Genomic DNA, 13,293 nt, shown 5'->3' on the forward strand with positions numbered 1-13,293 from the left:
TGTGCTGCTGTGTGATCCGGCTCCCCGCTCTCTGGCCCCGCCTTCTATGAGTGTCAATCATTGTGCCGGAGGCAGCGGCCTAAAAAAAAAAGAAAAAAACCCAGGATGGGAGAGCGGGATGCCAGATCACACAAAAGTTCTGAAGATGTGTAAAGATATATACATATCCATGTAGTCAATTTCCTTTTTCTATCAACCGCACATAGCCTCTTTACACAGAAAGATGTGGCTGATAGTGATACATTTTACCGCAATACAAAAAGATGCAAATCAGCCAAAGATCAGGGTTTTTCATACTCATCAGCTGATCACTGTTACTTTAACATAGGCCAATTATCTTCCGAAGAGGTGTTCGCAGCAACTTAAGGCCCATGTAAAAGTCTTTTCAGATGCTGCCAGGCAGCTGTGGTGGCAGCTTATCTCTCTGAGAACAATAGGATCTGGCGGTTGAAATCCAATACAGTGGTACCTTGGTTTAAGAGTAACTTGGTTTAAGAGCGTTTTGCAAAAAGAGCTCAAAGTTTTTCAAAATTGTAACTTGGTTTAAGAGCTCCTGGTATTGGGTGGGAGCGTGAGTGGGGGAGGGGCATGGCCTGCATAGCGGGGTCTGCAGCACAGTACTCTGACCCAGGAAGTCTCTCTCACCTTCCAATTTATAGCAGATCCACTTCAGTCTGGGGCTTGCATCAGGGGACAGGACTGTGGGGGTAATCTCTTTATAGCTTTAACCCTCTCTCCCCGGACAGAGAGTGCTGCTATACTGTGTCCACATCTGCCCTGCTCATTCCTTCATGCTCCCTGCAGTCTCTATCAGTCCTTGTGTTTCCCATCCTCTCCATTCCTGCTATAATGTGCTTGCACTCACACTCAGCTATACACACTGCTGCTAAAATGTGCTTGCACTCACACTCGGCTATACACACTGCTGCTATAATGTGCTTGCACTCACACTCAGCTATACACACTGCTGCTATAATGATTATGGGGGTGTGGAACCAATTGTCTACATTTCAATGATTTCTTATGGGAAAATTTGCTTTGGTATAAGAGTGGATTTGGATTACAAGCACGGTCCCGGAACGAATTATGCTCGTAATCCAAGGCACCACTGTATGTCCGACACTTCTTTCCTGACATCATCTGCCAGGGAAAAGTTGGGAGGCCACCATACTATTTACTAGCCAGCTGGCCCTGCTGCAGTTGGCCCTATTACACAGACACACAAGACAATACTGCCCTGTGTAATAGCCCAGTGATCAGCCAATGAACGAGACAAAATCATTTTAGTTTAGGCTTAAAAATCATCATCCCCTATGTAATAGGGAATGTGAGGACAACACTGTTAAACGTGGAAGGGCAGTGATCGCTCTTGTGACCCTGCCTGCAAAACAGTTGGGCTACATAAAGGCTGTATAAAGGAATACAGATCTACAGGATCAGCGATTATTTTTAAGTCAACGCAGGTAAAAGTACCCTAACATTAACTTATAATAGATGATTTTAAAAAGGTAGAAAACCCCTTTAATTATGAAGTATCATATGGCCTCAGTTTTCCTTGCTGTATAGTCTGTATGTACAGTAGATGGACAGCCTTTCCTAGAATATGTTAGTACTGGTATACAGAACACCTTTGAGTATTAAGTGACTATGTAATCCAAGAATACATTGTGTAACACAAATAATTATATAGAGACTGGTTTCCAGTCTTCTGTTTATATGCATTGAAAACGACAACATGCCATATCCATAACACAAGCATGCATGGAGGGCCGGGGCTACACACGGACATTTATGACTCCAATTTTCATGGTTGTGCTACAGTTATAGTCCACGGAAAAACACACTGAGGTGCATGTAGATGTAAAGATTGTGAAAAGAGATGAGTACAAATCGAGCATGCTGGAGTCTGATTGATCAGCCAGTGGCTGAAGAAGGTGGATGCAGCCCAAGGAAGTCCTGGAAAGCGTGGATACATAGGATACAGCCTATGGCAGTTCCCACAATTTCCAGGAAGCCTAAGGCCTGCATTTAACTTCTTAAGCCACCGGTATTTAAATGCCGCACGATCAGACTTGAGTATGCTTGAGTTGCGCTCATCTCTAGTCGTGAGAATTTCATGCAATCTGCACAAAATATACATTCATATAACAAGAAATGAAAAAACTATGACAACATCTTGCTGCCACATCAAATGTAATATTTATATTGTATCACCATGCCACTAGATCCTTTTAGCAGACATAACAGCTGGTTATACTGTAAATCCCAAGATACTTAGCTGTAAGACTCCGGATAGTAAAGAAAGAGCCAACACTGGGCTCAAACACATCGATTTTCCCAATGATCCAGCTTGTTCAGAGATGGACTGAAGAGCTAATCTCTGTGTCAAATGACCAAAATTATCAGATTTATCTAGTCAGCTCAGAATATATAGTGCACATACAGTACACTGCAGGCTTATGTCAGCATATTCTCATGCTCTTACTTCAGCATTATTTTTTTCCCTTTTTTTTTTTTTAACATAGATGCATGATGCATAGGTAAGATTACAAGATAAACCTAAGGACCCTTTCACACTTGAGAAAAATCTATCCCCATAATCCCCATTCCCCATCTATCCCTATAATCCCCATAGAATCCTGTGGGAGAACCCAGAATTCTAGACAGCTTTGGATGCACAAGCAATCAGTCCTAATCAGGAGCACATACAGTTCAATGCTGTGCTGTGTTTTAGCCATTGGCTTTCGGCCCTGTTAAGCACTCTCCTCGGCAGAGACAGCATTATACCTCAGGCTATAAGAGGCCGCTACCCCCCACCCCACGTGCACGTTTAAAGGAGAAGTCCGGAAAAAATATTTATTAAAGTATTGTATTGCCCCCCCAAAAGATATACAAATCACCAACATACACTTATTACGGGAAATTCTCATAAAGTGCTTTTTTTTCCCCTGTACTTACTACTGCATCAAGGCTTCACTTCCTGGATGAAATGGTGATGTCACGACCCGACTCCCAGAGCTGTGTGGGCTGTGGCTGCTGGAGAGGATGATGGCAGGGGGATGCTCAGTGTCCCTCCAGTGCCCTGTGTCCCTCAGTGTCCCCCTGCCATCATCCTCTCCAGCAACCACAGCCCACACAGCTCTGGGAGTCGGGTCGTGACATCACCATTTTATCCAGGAAGTGAAGCCTTGATGCAGTAGTAAGTGCAGGGAAAAGAGCACTTTATAAGCATTTCCCGTAATAAGTGTATGTTGGTGATTTGTGTAACTTTTGGGGGGCAATACAATACTTAAATAAAAAAAATTGCTTCTCCTTTAAACGCGCAAGTGACAGTGCTGGGGGTTGTAGCTGCCTCTTACGGCCTGAAGTATAATGCTGCCTCTGCCCAGAAGATCAGTGTTTCCTGATCATAAAAACTGAAGCGTGAAGGGGGCAAAGATAGGACCAAAGATGTCAACTAACATAATATCTATGGCTTCTATCACTATTACAAGAAGCCAGTATAGGGCAGTGTACTGGACTGCATGTTATCACACACTAGATTGGATGTAACCATACTATCTGAGAAGAGGGGCTCTGATGCCTCTTGTATCCTCCTCCATATTCTGGTTCTGCAGCAAATGAAATCACAAGTTATGAGTACTTATACTTCTTCCTATATAGAAGACATAAGAATGGAAAACTGTCACTATCTCCCCTCCACCCCCATAAGTTATCACCAGGATCTGCAATAAGAAAGAACTCTTTAGCAGACACTTTATTCCAAAGTTTAAGGGTGTGTTTCCTAAAAGCATCACTGTCCATATGCTCAGCTAGTCAGAAAGGATGTCACAGCAGGGGGGGGGGCTGCTCCTCAGAAAGCAGAGCTGCTCCCTCTCTGACTTACCCAGCTGTCACATTTACAAAGACCACCAGTTTTCTCCAATGTAAACTCTTACTGGTGCCCGCTCAGAAAAGCATTTATTATTTTTAGGTAGTGGAAATAGCGTAGTGCTACCTTATAGTAACACCACTTCTGTAAAATGTATGAATGGCACTGATCAGTTGTGTGGAAGAACACAAGAGAGCATGCCTGTGAGCCATAGGCTGTATCCATGTTTTCCAGGACTCCCTAAGGATATGTGCACACTGAGGAAATCACGCGGATAACTTGCCATGGATTCCGTGCACATTCCCTTTTGACTATCCGCCCATCTTATAGACTCCATTCTATGGTCAGGCGGATTCCGCCGTCCTCCCAAAGAATTGACATGTCACTTCTTTGGGTGGACAATGGAATCCGCCCGACCATAGAATGGAGCCTATGGGACCAGCGGAACATCAAGCGGGTGCACAAGGGGGGGGGGGTTCGGCGAGTGACGCAACTTGCAGCATGTTATCCGAGTGATTTCCTGAGTGTGCAAAGGCCCTAAGGCTGCATCCGACTTCTTCAGCCACCAGTAATCGAATGGCGAGTTATCAGACTTCAGCACGCTCCAGTTACACTTATCTCCAACAGACACAGGAAGGACTAGCTCAGTGCAGATTTACTGTGGTTATTTTCACTAGTTGCTAGGACGCTGTGCACACTCATTCAAGAGTTGCATACCATCTTCTGTAAAACATCACCAGGGATATGCCACAATAAAACACTTTGGAAATTTGCTAGAAAATGGATGTGATAAACTTGAAATGAAAGTGATAAACCTGCATCCTTCCCAGATGTATCAAAGGTAGGGATGGTCCGAAACTGCCGAGGTTCGGGTTCGTATGAACCCAAACGCTCGGCATCAGATTCCCGCTGTCTGCCCGCTCCGTGCAGCGGGTGGATAACGCGGGAGGACCGCCTGGAAAACTGGGATACAGCCTATGGCTATGGCTGTATCCCAGTTTTCCAGTCGGTCCTCCCGCTGTATCCACCCTCTCCACGGAGAGGGCAGACAGCGGAAATCATTGCCGAGAGTTCGGGTTCGTACGAACCCGAACCGAACTCGGTTCGGACCATCCCTAATCAAAGGCTTCAGATTCCACAGTACCCTAATACTAGAGGTTTGTTCACAATTGCCATGCGGATCCGCAATCACAGACAAATTTAGGTCCCATTGATTTCAATCAGGCTGTTCACACTGTCTGTAGTTTTACGGATCCGCAATCCGCAAAAGTTACTGTCACAAAAATTGCAGACGAACCCTAGTACAGACCGTTATTTTGGCACAGATTGTCCCATAGAAGTAAACAGGAGCATGCCTAATTTTTGCGGATCTTTAATTACTACAGAAGAAGCATGCGCAAATCCGTAAAAAATCATTTTAAACCTTTTATGTAACAGTTGGAAGACCTGAGTTCGACGCTTCTGTTTTAAACCATTCCCACTTACAATCACCTTCACCTTCTTAGCAGACCAGCAATAAATTCGTATGACGGATACATTATGGATGAATTTTTTGTGGATTGCAGACATCATATATAGTTCTGAAAAACTACTGAATCTGTGAATGTAGCTCAAATCTACATTCAGCTGTGTCAGTACAACAGCGTGAAGATGGTGGTTTATATGACAGATTTTTAAAGCCAAAGCCAGGAATGGATTTGAAAAGAGGAGAAATCTCAGTCTTTCCTTTAGGACCTGTTCTTAGTTTATAGTCCGTTCCTGGCTTTTGCTTCAAAAATCTGTCAGATAAATCTGTCTGTGTAAAGGCACCATTAGTCCATTCCATCAATTTGTCTGGGTGTATAAAATCCGAAGAAGCACCTGAGTGAAGACTGGGGCAATAAACATGGCTCAACAGGACTGTGCAACTACAACTGCACTGCCCAGCATGTATTAGTACAGTACCTCTTTATGCTCATGTCAATATTTCGGCCTTAATAGAAATTCCCCTTAAAAGAGCAGCGTATATATCTATTACTGTAAGAAAGGATGTAATACAGGAAAACACCGTAACTGGGGCTCTCCAGGATTTAGAAATGTCTATTATCTCTTTGTGCATGGAAACATTTGGATAACCCTTTGTACGAACACAGTAAGCAGTTTTACAAAAATGAGCCATGACCACACAGCGTCTTTTTTTGGCCGTTTGACAGACGTTATTTGCATAAACCGATCGCGTTTTGGCAAAAAAATGACAGCCGTGCAAGAAAGTTAGTCAAATGGCCAAAAGAAGACATTGTGTGATCGTGGCCATGGACTATACATGTTGTATCCCATAGACTTTACTGGAACAGACATGTTCAAAGAAGCAGCTGAATGAATATTCCACTGCATTTACAATGTACAAAGAGAGACTCATAGAAAAAGAAGAGGTCATGGTTAATTTTCACATTTAATTAAGAAAACAGAAGCTGAACCTCCATTGGTTGTTCTGGGTTCATTTATTTCTATCCACTATCCGTCACACAGTTGTGATTGCAGAGATTTCAACAATCTGAGATTTGCAGTAAACTACTGTGCACACATTCAGGATTCTGATGGGGTTTAGAAATGGATTTTGCACCTGAAGGATAAAAACACACCGTATCGCAGCGTATTTTCTGCTGCGATACGCAGCAGATATACAGCAGATTAGATCTGAACACAGCATCAAATCTGCTGCAGATCTGCTGCGTATACGGTGTGTGTGTTTATACCCGAACACTGTTTTGGCCATGACCACACGTCTTTTTGTTGCTGTTTGACTGACTTTTTTTTCAGACTGCTGTCATTTTACACCATAAGAGTATGTTCACACTAAGTATATCACATGGAATTCCCGCTTGCCGCAGTGTGACACTGCTTCTCTATGGAAGAGCGCGTGCTCAACCGCTGCCGCCGCTCTCCGCTCTCAGAATGGACATGTCACTTCTTTGAGCGGAGAGCGGTGGCAGCAGAGGAGCACACGCTCTCCCATAGAGAAGCAGTGTCACACTGCGGCAAGCGTGAATTCCACCTGATTTACTCAGTGTGAACATACCGTAATAACGGCTGTTATTTCCAAAGGATGGCCATCACTCAACAAGTAATGGTTGTTTTAAAATAACGGACGTTATTTGGACGGGAAATGGCGGCTGTAAAAAAAATAAAAAAAAAACAGTCACAAAAAGACGGTGTGTTGTCGTGGCCTTAGAGCACAGTGGTAATGCAAGTAAATAGGGAAAAAAAAGTTGTGGATCAACTGGCCAATATGTAAAAATAAACAACAAAAAAAATTCGCTTACAACGAATCAATAGCAAGAAAACACAGCATCTAATGGACACACTGAGGCAGGTGGGATTCCGAGCAGAATGCATGGCGCAGGGGCTCTGCTGGGGAATTCCTCCTGTTTTATTCAGTGTGAATGGGCCACAAGAGATAAACGATGGGCTCCAAAGTGATGGCAGGCAACATTTCAAGGCTAAACAGTCTCCTCCACGAGTCATGGTGTAGTGTAAAGCTATGTTCACATTAGATAAGGAATTAATCTGTGGTGTACGCCAACATACTGGAAGAAATGTATACTGATACTGTAGGCATCCAACTTCTGCAGCCACACGGAATCAAACGCGGGGCGTTCGGGTACTGATAATGTTGCGAACATTTTGACAGGTTCACTCAACACTATTTGCTACCACTATGTCAGACATACAACAGACACATTACACTAAAACCTCTTTGAGAAAAGCAACCAATAATACATGGTGGATTAAGAATCTGGTCTTCTGAAAGAGGAGGGGAGGTCTTATTGTAGGTCTTCTTCTAGGTATTGCACTCAAGCATGCTCCAGTTGTGCTCATCTTTAAACCTATGATCTCTAAAGACCAACCAGGCCCCAAAGGTTACATTAGAGAAAGAGATACACAATTAGGCCATGTTAACACGCTGTAACATCGGCCGTTGTTTGATACGTCCGCTGTTTGCAGTGTCAAACAGCCGATGTCTCTGCAGTATTAGCTGGGTGAACATCACTTCATTTTAATTGGGCACATTTAGGTGTGCCTGCACTCCAATTAGCCATACAGCACAACATAAAGTACAGCCGGGAGCCATACTTTACATTGTTCGCACAGGTTATCTGCTCACCGAATAGCAGCCGGACAAAATAGAAGTGTCAGTTTTTCTGTGCGGTAGCAAAGAACAACGGCCACAGTGTATAAAGTGTATACACTGCGGCTGTTGTTCAATACACACCAATTCAAGTGGCCGCTGTCAATAAACAACGCCCGTTGTTGCAACCTGCAACAACGGCCGTTGTTTGTTACGTGGCCTTACTTTGGTCTCCTGTGAGTAACCAAAAGAACTTTTATATGTTCAGAAAATAATACACAGAAATAGTTTATTGCAGTTTCTACTTTGTGTGTCAATAGGTCTATAGCAATATGACAATACAGTGAGAGCACACTCCCTGCCTATTGCACAATCACACAGTGGGACAAGGTTACTTGACTGAACTGGAACTTGGAAACAGCAAATGGAAAAAAAAAAAAAAAAAAAGAAAGGAATAAATGGTTGTGGAAAGTAGATAGATGTCGCATAAATAGACAGGATGGATGAAGCAGATGGAAACATAGTAATATATATATATATATATATATATATATATATATATATGCCAGATGATAGATCTTTACAATATTGTGACATAACATTAAAAATATTTACAATAATTTAAAACGTAAAAAAACAGGTTGGTTACCTTCTGCCACCAGCTCTTCCACAGTGACTTGGTGACGCCCGACGGTGAACCCTCTGCCCACAGTCACCCCTCCAGTGACAAAATTTCCAGATGATCCAGTACCTAGGCTTGGTCCACCGCCTCCACCACCGCTCTCCGATTTGGGCATCCGAGAAAACTTCTTCATGATGTCTTCACCAAAAAGGCAACCAAAGCTCTACTGGCACCAAAGCGGGCTCCCTGGCACACTCAAGCAGATATGGCCAATCACAAGGCTGTCACATCCACACAAAGGCTGCTTAACATCCAGCAGTGATCAGACTGATACACAAAAAAAAAAACCACAGTGACTTCTAGTACCAGCCTAAGAGGGCACTGCCTACATACACAATACAGGTGGTGGGAATCAGGGTGGCACACTGCACCAGCAGCATGCCCAGCACAATGACCAACCACTCACATCTGTGACCTAGGGGGACCTGCAGACAAGGCAGTGCCCCATGGTAGGAAGCTAAGCTGCTGTGCCCCCCTCCTCCCGCCCGCACTCCTCTGCCCCCGATCGCTCACTACTACTAGTTGTTGTTGGCTTCTCGGGCTGCTCAAGTGCTGGAAACGGAAGAGGAGAATCCGAAGTTCATCCATTCAGAGGCCAAAAACCTCCTCCTCCTCCTCCTGCTGCCGCCGCCGCCGCCGCCGCCTGCTCCTCCCCGGGTCCGCCCAGGAAACTGACAGCCAGGGGGAGAGGGGTGGGGGGAGTACACGTACCGTACATGACAATGCTCCACTGGACGCCCCCTGCATGTGTCTAGTCTAATGCCTCAGGAAGAGAGAGAAAAGCTGCAATAGATCAGCACAAAGTGGGCACACAAGAGTGGGAAGGAAGGGGTTAAATGACTTAAAGGAAGACTCGTATACAATGTGGGTAACCCTAACCTAGCCCAAAGGCATCCTGGGCATCCAGGGTGGCATCAGAGCAGGTAGATGGCGACTGATTAGAATAAATAACGGGTGTTTTTCAAACGGTTGAATGACTTTGGGTGACTGATCGGGCACAAGTCCAGCAGGAGTCCAGGCTGATTCTGGGTGTCAAAGCCAAAAAAAGGAGCTCAGCACTAACAAGTGAGAGCACAGCCAGAAAATGAGAATAAAATAAGAGAGAAAAAATAAATGTATATGGCAGCTGAAATAGTGGGCAAAAATTGCCTGGGAGGGGCTTGTGAGCATACAGATGACAGAATAAGCATCTGTGCACACATACAGTAAGGGCCCTATTCTACTGGACGATTATCGTTCGCATAATCGGTAACGATTAACGATCTCAAACGACCGCTATTGCGAAAGACCTGAAAACGTTCACTCATGTCCATGGAACGATAATCGTTACTTATGATCGTAATTGCGATCGTTTTTTCTTCGCTATTGCGTTCGTATCTACTGCGAACGTCCGAACGACGTCTTATGATTTGCGAACGTTTGCGAACGAGCAATGATAAAAATAGGTCCAGGTCTTATAAAGCGATCAACGATTTCTCGTTCGGTCGTTAATCGTTAACTGCATTTCAACCGAATGATTATCGTTTAGATTCGAACGATTTAACGATAATCTGAACGATAATCGACCGGTGAAATAGGGCCCTAAGGCTACGTTCACATCAGCGTTTGACCATCCGGCACCATTCCGTCTACCTTTTCCGTTTTGGAGTAAGCAAAACGGAAACTGGCGGATCCGTTAAAATCCCCATAGATTCCCATGATATATTAGTGTCCTCCGTTTGCCCTAATTGTACGCCATTTGCATGGAATCCGTTCAAGATCCGTTTTTTTGAACGGAGAAAAAAAATAGTGTTTGCAGTATTTTTCTTTCCGTTAAAAAAAAAAAAAGGATCACGAACGAAAAGCGCACTTCCATTTTTTACATTGTAGTCAATGAGGACGGATCTAAACGGAAGGTATTTTCGTTCACATCCGTTTTTTTTTTTTATCCGTTTTTGCACTGAGCATGCGCAGAAGCTGCAAGAAACCAAGGAAGAAAAATAAGCGGATAGAAAAACGGATGCTGACTGATGCAAACGGATGCAAACTGATGTACAAAAGTCAGGGTATTTTTTAGCCAAAATACAAACGGAGCATTAAAAAAAGATGAACATTTTGCAATCAGTTTGCATCAGTCTGCTCATCAGTTTATGCAGTTTATGGATGGATCCGTTAGAAAAAAAGAAAAACGCTAGTGTGGCTGAGCCCTAACACTGGTGCAAATATACTGCAAAGTGTACTAATAAGATATCACATAATAAGTATGAAAAAGGGTCAAAATAAATGACCCAGTTGAACCAGGTGTGCACAGGCAGCGCAGGTATACAGTATGAAGAATATGCCAAATTAGCACAATTGCCAATACAACCTGTGGGGTATGCATCAAGGGACCCTCAGAGAGTGCAAAGACCCCAGGGGTCACTTCTTATGCATTTGAAAAAAAGTAGGGTTAAATGACTTCACTGGTTTTACACGGCTGACAGATCACTCATGTGATTCCAGACCGGTCCAAATTGGTTCTGGGCATGGATGCTGATGTTAGGATGGGCAAACAGCCTTTTTATTACTATTCTGTATAAGTCTTTTTATAGTGTAACATATATCTATTTAATGATTAGAAAAACGGGTGAAAAGCAGGTGCATTTGTGTGCATTGGTCCATCTGAAACCGTTTTTCCTTGACTTCCATTATAAGGCCGTGTTACCACTACGTAAGACATCGACCGGGTCACAGAAAGGTCGGTGTCAGAGAAGATCATCCCAGCCGTTACTGCAGTACCAGCCGGAGGATCTTCACTGCTGCTGAATTCGGACGCGGGCGCATCAGTGTGCGTCTGCATCCGAATTCCCCGCTACACACAATGGATCGTGCGGCCGACGCCGCAAGCTCCATTGTGTGAACTGACAGGTTGTCTGCATCTGCTATTCAATGAATAGCGGCTGTAGAAAACTAACGTGTCAGTTTTTTGCGGCGCCACTAACCATCCCGGCCAGATTATAAACTATGGGGGAGATTTATGAAAGGCTGTAAATATACACCTGGTGTAAACTGCCCACAGCAACCAATTACAGATCCTCTTATATTTTACCAGAGATGAAAGCTGAGCTGTGATTGGTCGCTGTGGGCAGTTTACACCAGGTGTATATTTACACCCTTTCATAAATCTCCCTCTATGTGTATACTCTCCGGCCAGGATTCCATAGAAAACAGCACAAAGTAAGTGTCAGATTAATCATGGCCGTGATTAATATGAGACTTACGTTGTGTGAACATAGCCTGATGGTGCGTTTACACAGGCAGATTTATCTTAGCCAAGGCCAGGAACAGACCATAAACAGGGAACGGATCATAAAGGAAAGACTGAGATTTCTCCTCTTTTCAAATCCATTCCTGGTTTTGGCTTCCAAAATCTGTCAGATAAATCTGCCTGTGTAAACACACCATAAGGAAGCATTTACACATACAGGATCCGCAGCAGATTTGATGCTGTGTTCAGTTATTTAGTTACACTGATATCAAATTTGCTGCAGATCCTGTACGTGTGAATGCACCCTAAAAAATGATCAAAATGGATATTTTTTTTTTTTTAGAATACAGAAAGCATGGCCCTGTGAAACGGACTGCAAAAATGCAGTATGAATCCCACCTTAAAAGACTTTGGGCCACAGACATCACACTGCTAAGAAAAAGACAAAGGAACCTATGCATGAAAATTCAGGACCAAGTGATCCTAGGCACATAACCAGAACACTCTTAAGAGGAGATTTAACAAACTGGTGTAAAGTGAAACTGGCTCAGTTGCCTCTAGCAACCAATCAGATTCCACCTTTCATTCCTCACTGGCTCTTTGGAAAATGAAAGGTGAAATCTGATTGGTTGCTAGGGGCAACTGAGCCAGTTTCACTTTACACCATGTTTGATAAATCTTCCCCTTAGACCTTACTTTTTATTCAATTTGTCAGCCACCGCTAATCAAATGCTGCACTCTTAGGACCCAAGCATGCTCGAGATTCGCTCATCTGTAAAATGTTCAAAGTACATGGGACAACCCCTCAACTAGCAATTCCTTCTATATCCATGTAACATCCGAACCAACCAGCTGCATTAGTTTTCATAAATTGCAGTTCACAACTACTCAGTAGGTATCTTATACTGTATATGGGACAATTCCTTATATACCAGTATAGCAACCGGAGCCTAGACTGTGTGAGAACAGTGACACAAATGTGCTCATCTCCATATTTTCATACCAGTTTTTATGCCCCGCTCCATTTTAGGCTAGCCTAGACTCAGCAGACTTTCATGCATCTCCATGTTCTTTTGTCAGCTTTAAAGGGGTAGTGCGGTGTTAGACATTTATTCACTAAATAACACACATTACAAAGTTATACAACTTTGTAATGTGTGTTATTGAAGTGAACGGCCCCCTTCCCTGTGTTTCCCCCACCCCCGGAAGTGTGGTGCATTATACTCACGTCATTACCGCATTACTGTCGATTTTCTGCTGGTGGAAAAAAACAGACTAAACACATGAATTCTGGCCAATACAGAGAGTCACGGCTCAATATGTCTGTCAATCACATGACTGCCTTCTCTCTGTGAGCACTCAGATGGCCTGGGATACACAGGACTTCCTGTTTTTTGACTGTTTCC

At 43.6% G+C, this 13,293-nt stretch overlaps 1 protein-coding gene across 2 annotated transcripts in view; it reads right to left on the minus strand.

Moving 5' to 3' along the window:
* BMP2K (BMP2 inducible kinase) overlaps nt 1-9,165 on the minus strand; it is a 130,975-nt gene extending 121,810 nt beyond the window's left edge. For both annotated transcript variants that reach the window (XM_069978104.1, XM_069978103.1), the window contains exon 1: nt 8,629-9,165. In XM_069978104.1, the coding sequence (XP_069834205.1) occupies nt 8,629-8,794 (166 nt within the window). In that variant the 5' untranslated portion in view covers nt 8,795-9,165. The remainder of the gene's footprint in view (nt 1-8,628) is intronic.
* Between the last annotated feature and the right edge of the window lie 4,128 nt (nt 9,166-13,293).

Source organism: Dendropsophus ebraccatus, chromosome 7 (genome assembly GCF_027789765.1).
Source record: "Dendropsophus ebraccatus isolate aDenEbr1 chromosome 7, aDenEbr1.pat, whole genome shotgun sequence".
Lineage (NCBI taxonomy): Eukaryota > Metazoa > Chordata > Amphibia > Anura > Hylidae > Dendropsophus > Dendropsophus ebraccatus.